General features: G+C 39.7%; 1 protein-coding gene across 10 annotated transcripts in view; it reads left to right on the forward strand.

Annotated features, from left to right (window-relative positions):
- Positions 1–15,321, forward strand: part of kcnma1a (potassium large conductance calcium-activated channel, subfamily M, alpha member 1a) — a 131,185-nt gene extending 115,864 nt beyond the window's left edge. For 3 of the 10 annotated variants that reach the window (XM_035663314.1, XM_035663311.1, XM_035663315.1), the window contains 7 exons: positions 1,471–1,584; positions 4,853–4,983; positions 7,351–7,545; positions 8,003–8,121; positions 8,367–8,591; positions 9,768–9,796; positions 12,145–15,321. In XM_035663314.1, the coding sequence (XP_035519207.1) occupies positions 1,471–1,584; positions 4,853–4,983; positions 7,351–7,545; positions 8,003–8,121; positions 8,367–8,591; positions 9,768–9,796; positions 12,145–12,296 (965 nt within the window). In that variant the 3' untranslated portion in view covers positions 12,297–15,321. Of the gene's footprint in view, positions 1–1,470; positions 1,585–2,960; positions 3,045–4,852; positions 4,984–7,350; positions 7,546–8,002; positions 8,122–8,366; positions 8,592–9,767; positions 9,797–12,144 lie in introns of all 10 variants that reach the window. The other 7 variants (XM_035663316.1, XM_035663318.1, XM_035663320.1 and 4 more) reach the window with 3 other exon arrangements.
- Positions 15,322–20,062: the final 4,741 nt, after the last annotated feature.

The raw sequence follows: 20,062 nt of genomic DNA on the forward strand, positions 1-20,062 counted from the left end.
ATCATCCTTTATGGACATCGACAAAATGATGTTCGCATTGTCTGAGCTTGTGCTCCCTGGTTGACTCAGAGTGTCAAACCTCTGCTTTTTCCAAGTTCAATAATTGGTATAACAAGAGTTATGATTATCCATGCTTCAGTTTAGTGTGTGCTTCCTGCTGTGTACTAAACTATTTGGTGTCTTTTCTGTTGCAAAGGGCTGGGTGATCTCTTTTGTAATGTAAGCAGCTCATTGAGTTTCTTGACAGGAAAGGCACACACACATACACATAGATGGAGATTTTGCAATCCTTTTAAAACTTTGTGACCTGAATATATTCCCTGCATTATGTTTCCTTGGTGGTGGCACTATAAGCTGGCATTTTGCTGTAGTCAGCACTAAATGATGGATGTCAAAACACAGTTGATGCATTATGCATATAGCATTACAGATTTAAGGTGTTTACTTGTCACTTTGAGGAAATGCAAAAATGTGAAGTCATGTGAATTCATACTCCTGTCACTTGCACTTGTATTTCATGGTTCTCAGCCACGCCATTTCCGATAAAAGGTTTTCAGGATCCACTTCGCAAATTTTATTGTAACAAAATGAACAACATATAAAATTTATGTCTATCCGTTGATGGAGGGATGCGAATGCTAAATATGTCTTAGCTGACCCCTAAAAGCACAGTATCTGTATTGCAATTTTTAGGCAGTTGCCTTGTTCACTCAGCCTTCTTCCATTTTTTTCTGTCAATCCACACATTCATGACACAGAAAGCACACCTCAACAACTTCATGCTGAGTGAGCTGACATGCACTATGTATAATGGTATTGATACAGAGTTCCAGGTCATGTCCTCATGCTTATGATACATCTGTAGTAAAACACAGTTATGAGAGGTGAAGGTTTTTGCTTGGACTGTCTTTTTCTTTACCTAGAAAAAAAAACACAATATACAGTACTGCCCTGAAAAGCACAAACACAGTGAATACAAAGATAAATAAATACAAAAAACTTGCTAACAAGCTCAGCAGATCTCAGCAACTACCTACTACTACTACATTGGGAATAACACAGTTTAAATGTATCTTGTATGTTGTATTTTGTATATTATATATTATTTTATACATATTCAACATAAATAATAAAAGAAGAAGAAAATAAGCAAAACAGATATGCATTTGAATCTGTTCAACATTAATACGTTTTTTTTATTTTAATTTAATTTTTTCTTAAACTTAAATTGACAGGGAAGCTGAAAGAACGCATTTTATAGGTAGATTCTGTGCTTCCTCCACACATTCCCTGAAGATTAGCCAAAGCCATAGTGTCTTTGTTTTGAGGTATTATGTGGGTTCTATGTGATTATTGGGCTAAAATAATCATAATGAGTCTAATACAAAAATACCTTTCTATCTGTTTTACATTTTGCTTTCCGGCCTAAAAACTTAAAACTTATTCTATAAATCTGTATGTGCTTTTCAGGTTTCACGCCCCCTGGAATGGACAGGTCATCTCCAGACAGCAGTCCAGTACATGGCTTTGTGCGTCAGGCTTCCGTCACCACCGGATCCAACATCCCCATCATCACAGAACTAGGTAAAACTGTTTCCACCCACCTCAAGCGCAAATGTTGCATGCCATTCCCAGTAACCTCAGATCAACTCATTATTCATTTGCAGACATAGACACATAAAGCTGATAATCCAAGACTGAAGCGTCATGCTGCTACCAAAAGTTCCAACTCATTCAAGGTCAAATGGACTTAGGAATGCTTGTTGTGGAATTTTTGTTCACTTTCATGTTGTCTGTAGCTTTGCCCAACTCAAGTTCATATTCGTATGTGAATTATTGGATCTGGCTGGCTTTTGTCAAGTCATGATAATGTTAGCTGCAAGGACTGCTAAACATCTTTGCTCTGTGGACAGTGCGGACTAGTGTAAGGATGTCAGACAGGCATTTTTAGGACTATAGCTTCTATCTCTTGCAATTTGTCCACTAATGCACAAGACAAACTCAGCCTGATGGAGAGGGTAAGAGTGGGAGAAAAGGTAAGAGAGTGAAAAGGTAGAGGAAAAAAAACTGCCTTGGTTGCAAAATGGGCCCATTTATTAATAACAATGGCAGTGGCTGTATTCCCACTGGTGGTGGGGACTCATGAAACTTTCAGATCTCTGAGGGGCCTTCTAAAGCAGCAGAGACTGGCTACTCTGTCTCCCCTGACCCAATTAGGGAGCAATGGAGCATGAGGCCAGCTAAGAAAAGGCCAGAAAGAGAAAGGAGCTACCTAATGTTACTTGTAACCGGGCCAGCCATTACCTGCAGAGAGGCTCTCTCATTCTACTGCTGACCGCATACGTAATCATCAAAACTACATGATATCCGTGTTGGGAGTCATCGGTTGCTGTACTGGACTCAGATGCTGCGAGCTCCAGCTGCTTGCTCGTAGCTAATGAGTTTCACGGCCACAGCAACACTAGATGTGATAACATTGTCCTTCAGGAGAGGAAGAAGTAAGAGCATGCAGAGGAGAGAGTGGCTACGTGTCTCACTGGAACCACATACAGTAATTACATTGTCATATATTCAGTTTACAGTGCCAGGAGCAGATTAAAGTCAACTTGAAACATAAAAAGACGTCTCATCTGAGTTACATGATCAATTTTGCTTGCGTGGCGTGTAAAGTAGGTGTGTTTAAGGATAAGACCATGTTTATCCCTTTCACTGTCTAACCATGAAATAATTTATTGTTGTAGTGGTATAGCGCCGTGGCAGCTTTGACTTTGTATCCGCTGTGCACTCTAATCCAGGGTGCTTTACTTTTAGATACCGGGACAACCATGAATGTCCCAGAGTAATTCCGGAGTTGACACTAGTAGTCGGAGACAGCAGAATTGCCTTTATTGCAGTCTTTGAAACTGTTTCAATAACGACACCATTTCTCCCCTTCCCCTGCACTGTCTCATCACCATTAGCTAAACCTGGCAAACTGCTGCCATTGGTTTCACTCAGTCAGGAAAAAAAAAGTGGAACCAACATACAAATGATAACAGAGCTGGGTAAGCCGCGCCTTTGTCCTCTGCTGCCGTTCGTTCCCTCGCTTCGCCGCTCTGCTCCTCATCAGCTTGTCTTGATTTATCTGGCTGCAGTCAAGGCCCTCACTGCTCCCATGGCTTCACTTTGAACACATTTTTATTCTTCCTTCTGGTTGAAATTGACTGTCTTGTTTTGGCCCCTTTTAATGATTTTTTTTTTTTCTGTTTGGGGTATTTTTTTTTCCTCCAGTTGCGTTTGCAGAGCATCACTAGGCTTTTGATCATGCTCAGTCTGTCCTTGTGGCTGTTTTCATAACACACCCTCACCCCCCTTCCTCCTCCAAACACACACACACACACACGCACACACACACACACCCCCCCCATTTACTTCTTTGGCCCAGGCCCGTTTGCATCAGCCCCTTGTCTCTTTGACTGACATTTCTGTTCCACAGTGCACAGGAAGCCTGGGAAGAAATCAGATATCAAAAACAAAAAACTCAAGATCAAACCATCTTTTAAGCTGTTTATTTATTTTTTAAATTCATTTTCCAGTTTCTTTTTTCTCCTCCAGACCATATCTCTGAAGCTCAGATATCGGAGGAGTCAAACAAAAACTTATGTGCTGCTCGTTTTTTCAAGTAACGCTGGCTCATAGACCCTTCACTGCCCACTGCTGCTGGGAACAGGGAAAAAGAGCACTCTTTATTTTAGTTCTGGGTTATTTTCATTTCCACTATGCCATTTAGTTCATTTAGCAGATCAAAATTTTTATCAATCATGAGATAAAAAAGTGTGTTGTTACCTGGCTTTAATTTGACTTTCAGGGCACAGGTAAATATTTGAGATGCATTTCTCTAAAGGAGATGATGTGACGAACACATTCATCGAGGAAAACTGAAAAACGTAGCATGAATTTACAGTGCATGATATTCTCATGTGACAAAGTAGCCATTGTTGAAGTCTCACTTTTTTTTTTTTACCATATTTACTGGATACATCAAGAAATAGCCATATGCTATTTTTCTTATAAAACAATCATATCTTATTTTTTATGCAGGCTACACAATCCACAGACTGATCACTGTCTCTTGACGGAGAATTTGTTTTATAATATATACAATATATATGTGGTTTTGTGTTGCAGTAATTAAAAAAAAAAGATCATGATACAGTTGCTTCTGAGGTACTAATGCAGAATAGATGTATGACTGATTAATAATTGGGGACTTCTACAATGGTTATCACTGTGAATGCATAATATATTTTAACATTTTCTCCTTAAGTTGTGGTTTGTCTAAATGTATGAAATGCACCCTGCATGTGATATACAGTAGATTTAACATTCAAAATGTTATGTTAATTTCTCAAAACATTAAAATCACTTTTTTCACCTTCCAAACAATTCTACAGACCATGGACAGAAATAAAACAAATGACAAATTTAGTTTATGTTGAACCTGACTGAAAGGTAATTCCGTCAGCAGTATTTTATGTCAATTGTTTGGAGAAGAAATAAAGTTTAATTCTGTATTTTAAAATATTTGCAACTGTTAAAAATTTAAAAATGTGTAAAAGCAAAATATAATGTGCATCTATTGTTGCATTATATTACAAGCTCAAACCCTGGATGACTTTAATGCCTGTATACCTAAGACATTTCTGTTAAATTACCATTCTATATCCAAATCTTAACTTACAAATAATTAATTATTTTTGAACTCTCAGGTGTGTTGGTGTCAGTGTCAGTGTGTGTGTGTGTGTGTGTGTGTGTGTTTGGCTCATGCTTCTTCACAGTGCCCTTCTCTAATGCCCGCTCTCCCCTCTCTCAGTGAACGACTCAAACGTTCAGTTCCTGGACCAAGATGATGATGACGACCCAGACACAGAGCTGTACCTCACTCAGCCCTTCGCCTGCGGCACCGCCTTCGCTGTCAGTGTACTCGACTCCCTGATGAGTGCGGTGAGTTCTCAAACATGCAATACACGTGTTTTTCCAAACCTCAAAATCACCTTTTTAAAATCATACATTTTGCAACATATTTTATAATTTAGATTTTCTGAATTATTCTTTGTTTGGTTGCTATAACTATATAGTATTTATAATTTCACAAAGGGAAGGTGTAGACCAGTTTTACACTGAAGATGCTGTGCCCACTGGGTAACAATTGCATGTTGTTGCACTGGTAGAAACTTCAGGATAAGGGAAAGAGATGAGCAACTTCGAAGTGAGTCAGACTAAAAAAATGGACCTGAGAAAACTTTAGATGTTATAAACCCTCAAAAGTTGTGTCTTTTTCTGTTTTCTTTTGCACTTTTGGTGGTCGTACTCTACTGTTTAATAAAAAATTCAACTGGAAACTTATTTGCAAATACTCACATTATTCAGACATATCTATCAGTAGTTACTGTTAGGGAGTATGAGATTATCTACTAATTGCTACTGACTTTCGGCTGGTTTAAATAAAAAAGATGCTGCCCTAGTAGAGAAAATAGGGTATGTTTAGCATCCAGCAGATGTTTTGGCATTTCAAGTAGGCAGAAGTTGGTAAATGAAATGGTACAGTACATTCATCACACATGCCTGCCAGCTCCTCTGACATCAAAAGGGAAATTGTTGGCATAACTCCTCATCTTAAGTATTATGAATTTAACTTTCAAGAGCTTTATTAGATGTTTTAAGGAAGTAAGTGTTGAAGGTTAGCGTAATGGTGATGACACAAACTTGGCTGCAACAGTCCAAAGAAACACTCTTTCATCTTTTGACAATGTCATTGCTGCACTCGAGATAAAGGAGGATGCTGGAGAAAAGAATCTTCCTCTACACCTAATTTTTCCTCTGCCCCCTCCCTCTCATGACCAACTGTGGTTTTCCCCTTGGTGCTGTGATGGCTTAATTCCAGCAGCCCTCTCGGTGAGTGAGGGGTTAGAGGGGCGTGCAGAGCCGAGCTGAGCAGGGAGTAGCGCAGGCGTCAGCTGTAGTCTGGCACTGGTCAGAGGTGAAGCCAGCTAATGGACAGTGCTCATCCATCATGAGGCTCTGCAGGCCTGTCAGGGGCCCGGGGAGAGGAGCTGCCACTCTGGTCCGGCTGCCGAGTGACATCGGCTGTCTTCACACAAGGCAAAAGCAGGTCCTGATCGGCTTGAAGGACAAGAGAACCTGACACCCGCAGAGCGCAGTCAAATCGTTGTTTCAGAAGCGAAGCGGAAACGTAGAGCGGTTTTCCTATAGGAAAGAATAGTCTTCAAGTATCTTTTTTATTTAACATGGCAATCCCACATATACTATGATTATCAAACCTTTTTACAATTTTACAGTGAATAACTAAAGGGTTGTACACCCAATTTACAATAAAATATATATATCTCATTTATCTATAGTGGTACTGTATATAGTCATGCAGTTAGTAGTTTTATTTGGTTTTATTTGAGTCTCCACCCCAAACCATTGGAGGGGAATGGACATTTAAAAATTCAACAGCAACATTTATTTTCAGAATAAGTGTCCTTGTTACATTACAAACTAGTTTGGGAATAGGACCCAGCAGGACTATTGCGCTCGCTGAGGGTAGTGCGGTCAGCAGAAGCTGGAGGAGCTTTAGCCAAACATGAGGACATATACCAGAAACACAGCATGACAAAACCCCCAGCTGAGGAGTTTCTGTTTCATGTCCACCCCTCACTCATGCTCATCTACTCTACTGGTTTACCTATTTAACTATACATATATATTCTAATAATTGCTCTTGTTTGCACATAAATCATTTTAGTAACATCTATGGAATCATAACCTCATGACCATGTACTGTTTCACTTCACATTATGCTTGATGCATGTGACAAAATAATAATTTGATTTGGATAATCCACAGAAAACTGTGTTACCATTATTGCCTGTAGATAGTAGGTCCAGTAAATACTTACACAGAGAGGTCTATCCAAATATATCCATGCAAAGACATGTTTCTGTTGAATGTTATCAAACAAACAAAATCCACTTCTGTTGTATTTGGGTGGACACATCTAAAAACCCAGGCAAATAAAACCAAAATATCTGCATGGCTACATACCACTAGACATTTATTTTATTTATTTTGTTGTAATTTTGGTGAACCGAGCCTTTAAAACTGCTGAAAATATGCCATCACAGAAATAGTACAAAGGACAAAAAGTCCTCTGTAATCTTCCACAGCCTTTCAGTCAGCTCCATGTGAAGAGACAGGCTGAGGGTCTACATAATAGGGGCTGTGCTTTCCTCCCACATCTGCCACCTCCCTACTTGTGACTCTAATGGCATCTGCTTACAAATATCCCCTCTGTCTTCTCCCCAGACATACTTTAATGATAACATCCTCACGCTGATTCGGACCCTGGTCACAGGAGGAGCCACACCAGAGCTGGAGGGCCTGCTGGCTGAGGAGAATGCTCTCAGAGGAGGCTACAGCACACCGCAGACACTGGCCAACAGAGACAGGTGTCGCGTCGCCCAACTAGCGCTCTACGACGGGCCATTTGCCGACTTGGGGGTAAGTGGATGTTTAAGCGGAGATGACACGTTTTGGCACTACCCAGCAGCACACATCTGGCCGCCTCCGCTCCTCGCGGTCCTTAATCCAATGTGAAGAACAGTGATCATGCAAAGCAGGCCTTAGTGGGTGGAGAGGGAAGATGGCTTTAGGCAGAACAATGAACACCACTAAGGAAATTCCAAGTTTAATTGGTTCCAACCTTGTTTTTACAGGTTTTTGTTATTGTTATACAGAACTTCCAATACTGAAGTAATTTTGTTTTTTCTTGGATGAATTATGACAATTGTTACAGTCTGCATTGCCAACAGTTGGTATTCACTCGCAAGCAAAATACTCTCAGTAATGCAGAACATTGAATTTTTACTACAACTTTACAGAGAATTGCATTTACTGCCACTGATCATCAGGCTGATTGACCACTGAGTGATGGTGTCTTTGTTCTGTTGTTCATCAGGATGGTGGCTGCTACGGGGATTTATTCTGCAAAGCACTGAAGACGTACAACATGCTGTGTTTTGGAATCTACAGATTAAGAGATGCTCATCTTAATTCACCAAGCCCGTGTACAAAACGGTACAAATTCTGCCTTCGCTTTGTGTCAAAATTGATATTTTGATGTAATAAAACAAGCAATAAGGGTTACAGACATAGTACTTTATTAATACCCATTTGGAAATTGCAGTGTTACAGCCAGGACTATAATGTTAAATGTTCTCTCAATATGTGCTTTTCTTTCTTTGATGCACCCTTCACTATTTGTTGCTTGCCCACTAGGATCATGAAAGTTCAATCTTTTGGAACATTTTTTTTCTGGCCAGGTATGTGATCACGAACCCACCATATGAGTTTGAGCTCGTGCCCACAGACCTGATCTTCTGCCTCATGCAGTTTGACCACAACGCAGGCCAGTCCCGGACAAGTTTGTCCCACTCTTCCCACTCCTCCCATTCCTCCAGCAAAAAGAGCTCCTCCGTCCACTCCATCCCGCCCTCCAACCGGCAGAACCGCAGCAGTAAGACCCGGGAGGCCCGTGACAAACAGAAGTACGTGCACTCACATGTCCTGTGGAGTTTTAGTTGGCATGTTTAGTGTTTTTATACCTGACCTGTATTTTATAGGTGTGTGTGTTTGTGTGCAGACTGTGCTGAACACATGCACTGATAAACACTGTGTATTGTGTGTTTGTGGTTTGTTTGTGTGATTTGTGCTCTGCGTCCATGCCCGGTGTTTGTGCATTTCCTTCATAATCATCTGCATGTGGTTGTCACTCTCACATCACAGCAATCATAACATGACATTAATTGGTAAACGCACTTTGTGGAAAGCTGGGCTCATTTATTATAGTCAAAGATTGTTGAGACTATTTTCTTACAAATGAAGTCTATGGTAGTATAAACAGTAAAACCACTTGTTTGGATGGCACAGTCATTGTGGTTGGAAACAAGCTTACAGTAAAGACCTCACCCACAGCCACATAAAATGACATAATTCAACACGACACACATTCAGTATGTTTTTCGGTCTACCTGTTGTATCTGTCTTAATATTTAGTTGTCTAATGTCGAACTCTTAATATTTGTGTAGTAAGTAACTGTTGTCTGTTGGATATTTGTGCACATTTAGCGCACATGATCAGCCTCGATCATGGATGTATTGTGTTGTGATTTACCTACTGTATAGTTGATAATGATTACAGAGCACATTTGGCTAACATTACTGATACGCTGTTACTCATAAGCTCATCCCTCATTAGCAGTGTTGATATTTCGTTATTCATGGTGCATCTGTACTGCTTTATTGCATGTCCATGTTGGTAGCCCTCTTTAGCAGGCTCTTATTTCCTGTTCTGTTTTTTATACAATTATAAGATTATTTCAAATTTGTTTAAATATTTTGACATACATGTTAAGAACTTCTTATTCTCCTCCCCCCCAAATTATACACTTTAAATTTAATTTTCATCTGGGAGAATAAATTAACTGAACTTCGTGAAAAAAAAAAAGAAGAATCGTGACATATTATAAAAGCATGCAGATTTGTTATGATTGTACTCAAGAAATATTAAATGGTAGATGTTAAACCCTCAATACATCTTAAAATTAAGATGTATGACATAGCCTAAGTACTGTAATAACAATATGTAAGTAGTCATTTGTCAGTTGTGTATTGACTGTAAATACTACTAACTTACAGTAGATTACTTACCTCTCTTTCTGAAGTGCAACAAGGATGAATAGAATGGGCCAAGGTATGCAAGTTAACGATTCTGCATGACTTAGCAACCTTTACCTGGGGTTCTGATCATAACTATGTCCTCTGTGGATATTGTTATGACGAGGGGAGTTTGTTTTATTTATTATGTTCTTCAGATGTTAAGTAAACCATGCCTCAGTTTAAGTTTTGCTTTCATCTGGAAAGCAAAATGTCTGCTGCTGCTCCTGCCTCCTCCCTGCCATGATCAGGACCATCTCCACATTGCATGAGGTTGAAACACCCCCTCCCCCCCTTTTCTTTGTGTCTTTATCTCAGTTTTTTCTCTTCCTCCAGACAAATCCTTTTTCACATTTTTTATTTCCATCATTTATCATCCCTTATGATTTATTTCAACTTGAGATGATTTGCATTGTGTGAGAGATCTGTGTGTTTGCGCATCTTCCCTCCTATTGAATGCTATTAGATGACTGTAGCAGACTTTTAGATGTCATATTTATACTCTTATTGAGTACAGTAGATAATTATTGTATTGGCATCAGCATAAAGCACAGAGTAATAAACTGTTACCCAACTGTACAAACCCAGATTATAGCTCACATGTAGGTCAGGCTGATTCAAATCCCCCTGATGCTGCCAATTGCTTTACTTCCTCGCAGAACTTTAAGAAAGTGTGTCCAGCCCTGTGCCATCGGTCACACCAAAAAAGTGGGAGGTGTGACCAATTTAAAGTCTAAATTGAAGGGGGATATGAGTTTGTAAGTTTCCTCGTTGTAACCCTGTGCACCTGATATGGTGGTTTGAGGCGACACAGTTCACCGTATCAGCAGCAGACTCTGGAGAGAGATGGCAGACATCTTGCTTCACCTCAGGCACAATTCTTCACATCAAATGCCTGTGCTGTAACACACGGCCCTGCAGCCTTAAGCTTCCTGAGACACACACACATACACACACACGCACACACACACAATCCCACACAAATGAATCTCCACACATGCAAGCTTGCATGTACATGAACGCAATTCAAACATGCGCGTGCACAAACACACACACACACAGGGTTTGCTCCACATAGCAAAGTTAAAATTCGATATTACAACTTCACCCAAAAGGAAGTGACACCTTGAATGGCATTGCAGATGCCTGTTAACTGCTGGGAGAGTTTACAAACTTCTGACAACTGACATACACCCTTTCCTTTCCTTATACAGCGTTGAGAAACAGAGCTCTCATAGCCTGCTTTAACATAAAGAGATTCAAGAGTAAAGCATACTCTAAAATGGGGCTGTTTAGGATATGATAAAATGTGTAAGTTTAAAGGATCAGCTCAACCAGATCACAAAGAAACATATTTTCTTCCTTAACATTAGTGGTACCTAGTGAAATAGAGTGGATTTTGTTTGTGGTGCTCACAGCATTGGAAAATGACATTTAAAAACAGCAACATCCTTATTCTAGAAACAGCGTTTCTCTGTTATAATATAGTCGGAGAGAATTCAAAGGTTGCATGAATTGGAGTATTTGTGTGGTCCATGTGTATTACCCCCTACAAAGCTTATGCACCAATTGTACAGATGTTAGCTGTTATTGGCTAGCAATATGTGCACCAACCAGCATGTGTGTCATCACAACTCACCAGGAACTGTTTGGATTAATTTCCTCTGGTCCTTGTCCTTTGTCTCCGTACATGCATGAAATGGAGGCCTCAGGATAAGCTTGATTTTTTTTTTAAAACTTCTGTGCGCGTCTTAATTTCAATTTGTGCAGCCCTAGGCAACTGTTCATGCCCCCCATTTGCGTCTTTACATTGACTAAATATGCAACTGCGCCTCTTCTGAAATTTCCTTTGCTTGACACCTTGAATGGATCTAGTTTTGATAATCCACAGAACTAGTTTAAGAGCTTTTTTAGGTAATATTTCCTTTGTAGAAAGCAGTTCCATTGAAAAGTGGGGACACTGTTGTTGTGAGTAGCACAAATTAAATTCCATTCTCCTTTGTTGTATAGGTTTTTTGGACCTGACCTGACCCTGTAACAGGCACTAGAACTAAGCAATATCCATAGGATGTTTTTTTTTTGTGTAATCTAAAATAGATGTTTGGTATTTTAAAATGACATAAGTCGTTATGCAGTAAATAGGTATTGTGACAGATTGTCCATCTATTAACATAGCTGTACTTTATTAGGCAATGACATTTAAATCGGCTCAGTGCACAAAAAACAAACTTAAACTGGACCTCACGGTTTGATGCTAATCACAAAGAATGCCATGCAAATCTAGCACTTAAACTGAGGCAGTATGGTTGTAAGTAATCCCACGTTGCATATTTTGTCAAACTAACTTTGCCTTCTCTTCTTCCTCTCTCACCTTGTCCTCTTCAGAAAAGAAATGGTTTACAGATGAACCAGAAAATGCCTATCCACGGAACATTCAGATCAAGCCCATGAGCACCCACATGGCCAACCAAGTCAACCAATACAAATCCACTAGTAGTCTGATTCCACCAATCAGAGAAGTTGAAGATGAATGCTGAACACAGGGTTTTCTTCCTGACTCACCAGACATCTGTACGCTCTTTTCAAAGGAGATGGGAAGAGATCATCCAAGAAGGAATAATGATGATGATGATGATGATGATGATGATGATGATGATGATGACAGGGATGTTGAAGACTGACACATTTCTCTTCACTCATTCTTCTAATCAAGGGTTGGACAGGAACCCAAACTGGAAGGGACCTCCTATGTGTATACCTTTTAATGTTACTTCCATGCTCTTGGACATTGTTTTATTTATTAATGTATCCATAGTGATGTACATAATGACAATCAAATAAGGATTGTACAGCCCCTTCCCCTAGCACTTTTTGGAATTATTTTAAGAGTTGACAAAAAAAAAAGAGTACTTCCTGTAATTCTTTGCAATAGTTCACCTCTTTGTGTGACCAGACTCCATGGCTAAGGTGGCTGGTTATCTGAGGATGGCGGTTGCAGCGATAAACTGATCATATCATCTCCCAAAGATCCACCCAGATGCGTCACATCAAACCAGCTGGGCTCGTCGACTTCATATCTCCTGTCCGCTTCTGTTCTATTTGCACTAAAACTGAACAAGTTTCTTTTGACAGAACAACTGGAACCATCAGATTCCCCCTCAATAAAACTTCACTGAGGAGATGAAGGAAGGAGGGAAGGGAGGGAGGGCTTCTTGGCTTTCAGAGGCATACTAATCTTGTTCTTAGGTTGTTATACTTCATGTCATTGCTTAAGGTTTGCCACTTCACCGTTGACTCGTCATGATGAGTGAGAGCAGTCCAGTCCTGCAGAACAAAATCATCTTGCAAAACAGTAGTCTAAAAACTCAGAGAATGGTTGCAGTGTTGGTGTTTGCTGGCTGAAAGAGAACCCTATACCTACATGTCTTCTGCTGATACGTCAGATCATAAAGCCTGTGACTCTGTTTTAAGCTCCTATCGCATGTTATGTGCCTGAGCCCCTCTATAACAGATACAGAGTGGTTGATCAACCTGAATACATGAGAAGGATGTAAAAAAACAACCGACCCTGTCCTCCATGCGTTCAGGAGCAATTACGTTATGTACAAGCTGTGTGCGTGTGTGTGCGTGTGTGCGTGTGTGTGCGTGCATCGCAGCCACTTGTCCTTCTGGTGTTGCGCTGATCAGTGTTGTCATCTCCTCCATCGGCTTGTATGTGATGGTGTACCTTTAAAGAAACAGCATGTGGGATCTTTGCTCTAAAAATGAAAGTCATGGTAGAAAAAAACAGTAGAAGAGTCTAGAGGGTTTGGATCTACTAACTAAAAAATATTATGTTGCATCAAAAAACAACCCCCCCCAACTATGATTGAGCTATCACAAACAGCAGATGCGTGCCCGCCGTTGACGCTTTGCCGTAATATCTGCGGCAGAATTGGGATCACAAAGAAGAGTGGTGCATTTTCTGAATGTTTTGTCTGTTACAAAAAAAAATTATGTCTGAGGAAAGAAATGCCACATATCGCATAAAAGTGGGCATAAATGGGTCCTCCTTTGATCAGAGCAACTGCCTGGCACAGGGTTGGCACAGAGGCAGTAAAGAGCTTGGATGTTCTCTGTTGCCAATCCAGATGTCACACGCCCCAAAACTCTCAGGAGTTAAGCTGCTGTGTTTGGTCCTCTAACATGGGGAAATGCTCAAACATAGTTGGGTGGAAATGCAACACTGCCACAGACTGCTAATAAGGACACAGGAGAGGAACCTGTGCTCTTTATGCTAGCCTGTGTGCGACATGAGTGTGCACATGTTTAGGCACTGACTAGATCCAAATCCAGCTGTGATAGTGATCGAGGATTGAGGTGGTAGCCTTGTACTACTAATACATAAACTTCATACAAATATGTAGTTGGCTTTATACATTTCAACATAATTATTTTGTATCCATAAACATAAACAATTTGTACTTATTTTTCCAGAACCAAGTGTAAAGTACTAGCAGAGATGAAAAGACTCAAATAATATCTTTAATTACAACTACATATCAAAGGATTTTGTGTTATATATCACCCTTTATTTCACATCGTACTAAAAACAAAAGATTATTTTTTTATCCCCCTCTTTAACAAACTGCATCACTCTGGAGCCAATAAAGCTTGGACTAGCTTGCATTGTGAAACCACCATCTTCAGCCTGGCAGCTCAGCTCTGTTGAGTGCTTGTAGAAATAAATGAAGGGTCATCTGAAGCCTCTTTTAGCTGCACAGATGAGCCATGTCTACTGAATATTGTGTGTACTACTAAGCATGCCTAGCTGCGAACATGCAGACGGAGAGATAGGTGTAAAGGAATTATATATTGGGGGGTAAATGTTGTATTTAGATGGAGAGCAGATCAGAGCGATGATAATAATGAGAAGATCACAGATTCGCTCCCTCTGTGTGCAGGCTAGTACTGAATGACCATCATTAGATGTGTTTGACCTAAATTAGGTCCCTAGTATGGAGGAAGAGGGTGTACACTACAGCACAGTGTGCTGGTGTTTTCCACAAAATATGATTTCAAATATGACAGGGAGACCTCTTATAGGTTGTAAAGGAAAAGTAATCCTAAAGAAAAAAAGAAAAAAAATTGGAATATGGAAAAGAACACACTATTGTGCTAAATATGTTAGTGTAAATTCAACCCATTATATAGACCACATTTTTTTTTTTTTCAAACAAAATGATCTAAGCTTCAATGTCCGTCTATTGGGTGTGGTGCAACTATACTGAAGCCTCATACACATTGTCCTGAAGTGAACTTTTGAACTGTGATTACATCATTGTCACACTTTGTAGCAAATAGATTTCTTTTCAGAAAATATGTGAGTAAAATGTATGTATAATTGGGTTGTTAACAGCAAACTTGCTAGCCTGAACAATAAGGAAATATTAATATTTGATAATGGCAATGACTCACTATACATGGAATCGACAAACTGATTGTTATGTTGAAAAAAAGACAATTGCGTATCTTAAAAAAGAAATAATCCTGGATTTTTGGAGGAATGTGGAGACCATTAATTAAAAGTCAGGAGGAATTTGATCTGGTTTATTAGCCATCCCAAAGATGGAAGGTAGCACCAATTCAGCAAAGTTTATCAAAAGAAAGAACATCCTTAATTTTCCTGTTTTTATTACTTTGTGTTATTACAGGGTTTACATTCCATTTTGTCAGCTTGTCATCTGTCACAATCTGCCACAACTGCTTCTTATTTGTTTACAGAGTATTTGTTGAGGTACTTAAACATAGCATTGTTCAGAACTAAAACGGTACATGCTGCAAACTGGCATTAACATAAACTCACAAAGTAATGCACCATTTGTTTTCATGACACTTGATTACTGTGCTTTTTCTACCTGAACCCTCATTGTACAACTCATTCAGGCTGGAATTATTTACAACACTGGACTGAAATGTCTCTCCTTTCTACACCTTGTCATATGTCTCTATTAGATGTTTTAGGTCTTTGCATTGTATACCTCTAAAGTTTTTAGAGTGTTTTTGAAGTGCCATGAAGAGTTTATTTGAGAAAGCATCCTTCAGTCATTCAGGGACAAAAGCTCCCTTTGAGGGAGCTGAGTCCAAGAGTTTTTCCACTGTGAGAACGGTGTCTTGTACTGACATGGAGAACATCCAAGCCATCAATGCCTCCATGCCAGTATAGTGCCAGGTAGTGCAGTAGGTCAAAAGGAGGGCCCATATTAAGTCCCACTATAGCGACAAGTGGCATTCAGGAGGGTGAAGGAGCTTCAGACTGCACATACAGTCTCTGCTGTGTGCTTGGTTCCAGGTTATCAGGTTGTGTCATGTAGTGTAGTTAGATATGGATGACTGAAAGATGCACATAGAGGCAAAAGCCTGTAACATCAGATGTGTTGTTGTCTACTGAACAAATCAAAGACTATGATGCGTCATACGTTACTGTTACGGTATGTTGCATTATTTTTGTTATTCTATTTTTTGCTGTAAAGGATGGATATAATAACTTATTTGGGAATTGTACTAGATATAATAGAACATATAATACTTATGGGGATGGGAGGCGGGTCTCAAGTCTTAATAATACATTAAAATTGCATTCAGCAATTTTTATGTTTTTTTTTTAAAGAAACGTTGCAATTTTTGTTATTTCTTTTGGCTGTCTATCAGTTCAGGAAGAATTCAGGACATTGCTCTTGCGTATCACAGATAGGATTTGTTGGCACATCGTCATTTCAGCAAACAGGAGTTTGACATAGTCTAATTAGTTTGGATGTGTTCTAGATATGATGGATAAATTGATTATTTGATGGTGCTGAGTTGATCTACCTGACTCTGTCAAATATAATCTGCTGATAAATATACTGTCTTGTACAAAAAGTTTGTACATAGATTGTACATGGTTTCTTTTTGTATTTTCTCAAATTAAAATGGATGTATTTGTGTTCTAAACCAAACAGTTTCCTTCTTATTATTTTTTCTTATTATATACAGTATAATATATATTATATATACTACCTCAGTCTCAGGAATAATCAGTGATGGTAGGTAGTATTTACTCAAGTACTGTTCTTAAAGGTCCAGTGTGTAGGATTTAGTTGCATCCAGTGGTGCAATTGCAGATCGCAATTGCCTCGCTTCACTCTTCCCTCCCCTTCCAAGCATTAAGAAGAAACTACTGTGGCTGTGAAACTTGCAAACATGGCACACTCCATTGAAGGCATTCTAAGCTTACAAAAACATAACAATTCCTACATTCAGGTGATTATACACTAATGAAGACATACCAATGAATATTAGTAAATGGACTGTACTTATATAGCGACTTTAGCGACTAGTGAAGCACTGTAAACTACATGCCATATTCACCCATTCATCCAGTGATGGCAAAGCCATCACAAACAGAAGCTAACTCACTCATCCACATTCATCCACATGCCAATAGATCTTCCTAAATGTAGTACTTTTACAGCTATACCTTCTAGTTACTTTGCAGATTAAGACTGTTTATTTAAACCACAAATATTACTTGTATAAAAAGGCTATTGAATAACATATCACTTACAAATTCATTTGACACTTTTGTGCTCATGGTTTCTGTAAAATTAACTTAACAATTGAATTGTGGAGAATCTAACCAATCCAAAGATGTGTAGGATGTTCATATTGACAAAAGTTCAAACATTTATATTTGTGTAGGCAATTTAAGCAGCTTAGAACTCAAAGGTAAGACCGATGGGCTTTAAAGAGGTTTTATATATCCAAAGAATTTCTATAAAATCTAGACCAGGCATCTGAGTTACCATTTATTTGTCAAAACATGAAGCCACACCAGGCTAGTAAGGGACCTGTGTCTAATTGTGACCCTGCTTTTAATTTAAGTTTTACAGTATGTTGCATTTTTATAAATAAATGTCAGATAATTAAAATTACTACCACCCTGACCTGCTACAACATTGCTGAAATACAATTGTGGCTCAAATATTATAAATAACAATCATATCATATATAATTAATTCATCATATAATAGTATAATTCAGAAAAAAATCATCCATAAGCATTATTGATTATGAGTTTAACACTCAAAAAAAGTCTGCTTCATCAGGACTGTGTGGGTCTGGTTTGATCAGATGTGACTGACTTTTAAAACACAACTACATCAAAAATCAGAAATATCAGTGGATTAACATCGTCATTACACCTCTTTACAGTGTATAAAATAGACAAGTACTGTCAAATTGCTATAGACCCAGGGCCTGACCTTGACTATCACCAGGGTGAAGCTTGAGCTAAATGCATATTGTATTTTACCAATCCCCACCCCGCAGAGGGGTCGGCGACCCTGGGGTCCAAGTCGCACCGCCAATCCACTTATCCACTGAGCCTGGCATTAGTCTTGATTTACATTTACTGACATGCTATTAGCTGCTCCATCACTTTCACCTGTCACACTGTCAATCAACGGGGATCCACGGTGATGGGTGGGAATAGCATTTGAATCACATTCTGTCCACATTGGCTCATATATCTCCATGGAGACCGTGACAGTGGATGAGCAAAGGACATCATACCAGGTATCTCGCTGTGCTGTCATGTCAGCGCTGCGAATGTTTGTGCATCACATCGTGATGTTTAGCATCTTAATGTGGATTGGGTTTACAGACATTGAGAAAGTAATCCTCTTTCCCCTTGTTGGAACTTTAACATATCTAAGCAACGCCTGGAAAATGATAGGCATTAAACTGTCATTAAACAGTGCCAAAGTTAAAGGATTTTTAACCTTTATGTAATGCAACAATTTTCCAACTGAAATTATCTGCTTTTAGATACACCACACTAAACACTATGTCGCCTGTGTCAAGGGTACTGAGATATCTCCTGAGAATCCTTCAAACATCATGAGCAGCACCAATTTCTGAGGTGTTATGATGAGGCATGATGACTTCTCAGACATCGACCCGCTCCTCTCTCATAGAAATCAGTGGACAACTCATAAGTCTCTGGGCCCTGCCCACTCCTCCTCCTCCTCCTCTTCCATGCTCCTCAGCTGAAGTGTGCAATTTCACACTCCAACGTCAAACAGCCGGTCAGAAGGAGAATGTATGACCCACCCTGGCATTTGTCCTCATTTCTCTCTCAAATGTGCAAACACTATTACCCTTGGGTTATCTTAAGTGGTGTGGTGAAGATTCGCAGCCTCTCCTCTCTTCTCCTCGCCAGACACACCATCAAAACGCGACAAGCTGCAGGGATAGAGCGGGGGTAAAAGACGGAGCGAGGCAGAGGGGGAAAGCGATGGAAATGGAGCAGATGTTTGCGTGGCTGTTGATTTGTGGCCTGATAAGGGTGCTACACAGGCAGCTGGAATTGATGGCTTGTTAGTGAGGACGGGCCCCTCTGTGAGTTGTTTTCAAAATGATTGATTTACAATAAAGTGGCTCCGGGTGTGTGCATGCAGGCAGAACTGATGCAGATCGATCCCACTGAAATTGATTGATCAGCCATTTAGCTTGGCAGTGTGTTTACCGAACGAAACCGAGCAGGACTCTCCTCTAGGCATCTCTCCCCCTATAAAGCAAAGGAGAAATGCCACCTCTGGGCCTGTCACATTGCTTTGGCGGTGGCAGCAAAAACAAGCCATATCAGAATATGAACCATAAAAACGTAATCATACAGTGAGAAACACTGGCATAAACGTTTACGATTGTGTACTTTATTCTGCTATCAATGTGTCCTTCTGCGACTTGGAGATACTACGCCTTTAAAAATAATGACTTGCGTGCTCTATGCAAGGGGAGGAATACTGTTTGCCTTATCGCGGTGTCACATTGAGACTTTCAGGGGGAGTCGTAGAAATAACTAATAACAGTGGATTTCAGTAAACAAGCAGCTCGTTCTCAGTCATACTTATAGCTGACACAACAACAACCTTTACTTTATTAGTATTGTTGAGATGACTATCATACATAATGTAGAATAGCCCTCAAGTGTTAAAGTGCCTCGTCTATGGACAGTGTCTTTAGCAATTTTTCCAAACAGTGCATACAAGGGTCTCCATGTACATTTTATAAGAAGTTATACTGATGGATATAGCACAAGGACAATGTTTACCATGTGACCTCTGTGACTTCTCCTCACTTCCTCCCTGCCAAAACAAACCTCTCCACCACTCTGCTAAGGACTTAAATCACCTGTCCTCAGACGCCTCATCCTGTTATTTGGATAATTGCCAACAAGAGCAAGCTTTTCCATTCTCTCGACAGCATGCAGTGGCACCATCAT

Source organism: Morone saxatilis, unplaced genomic scaffold (assembly GCF_004916995.1).
Source record: "Morone saxatilis isolate NCDOM2014 unplaced genomic scaffold, NCSU_SB_2.0 Contig19, whole genome shotgun sequence".
Taxonomy (NCBI): Eukaryota; Metazoa; Chordata; class Actinopteri; family Moronidae; genus Morone; species Morone saxatilis.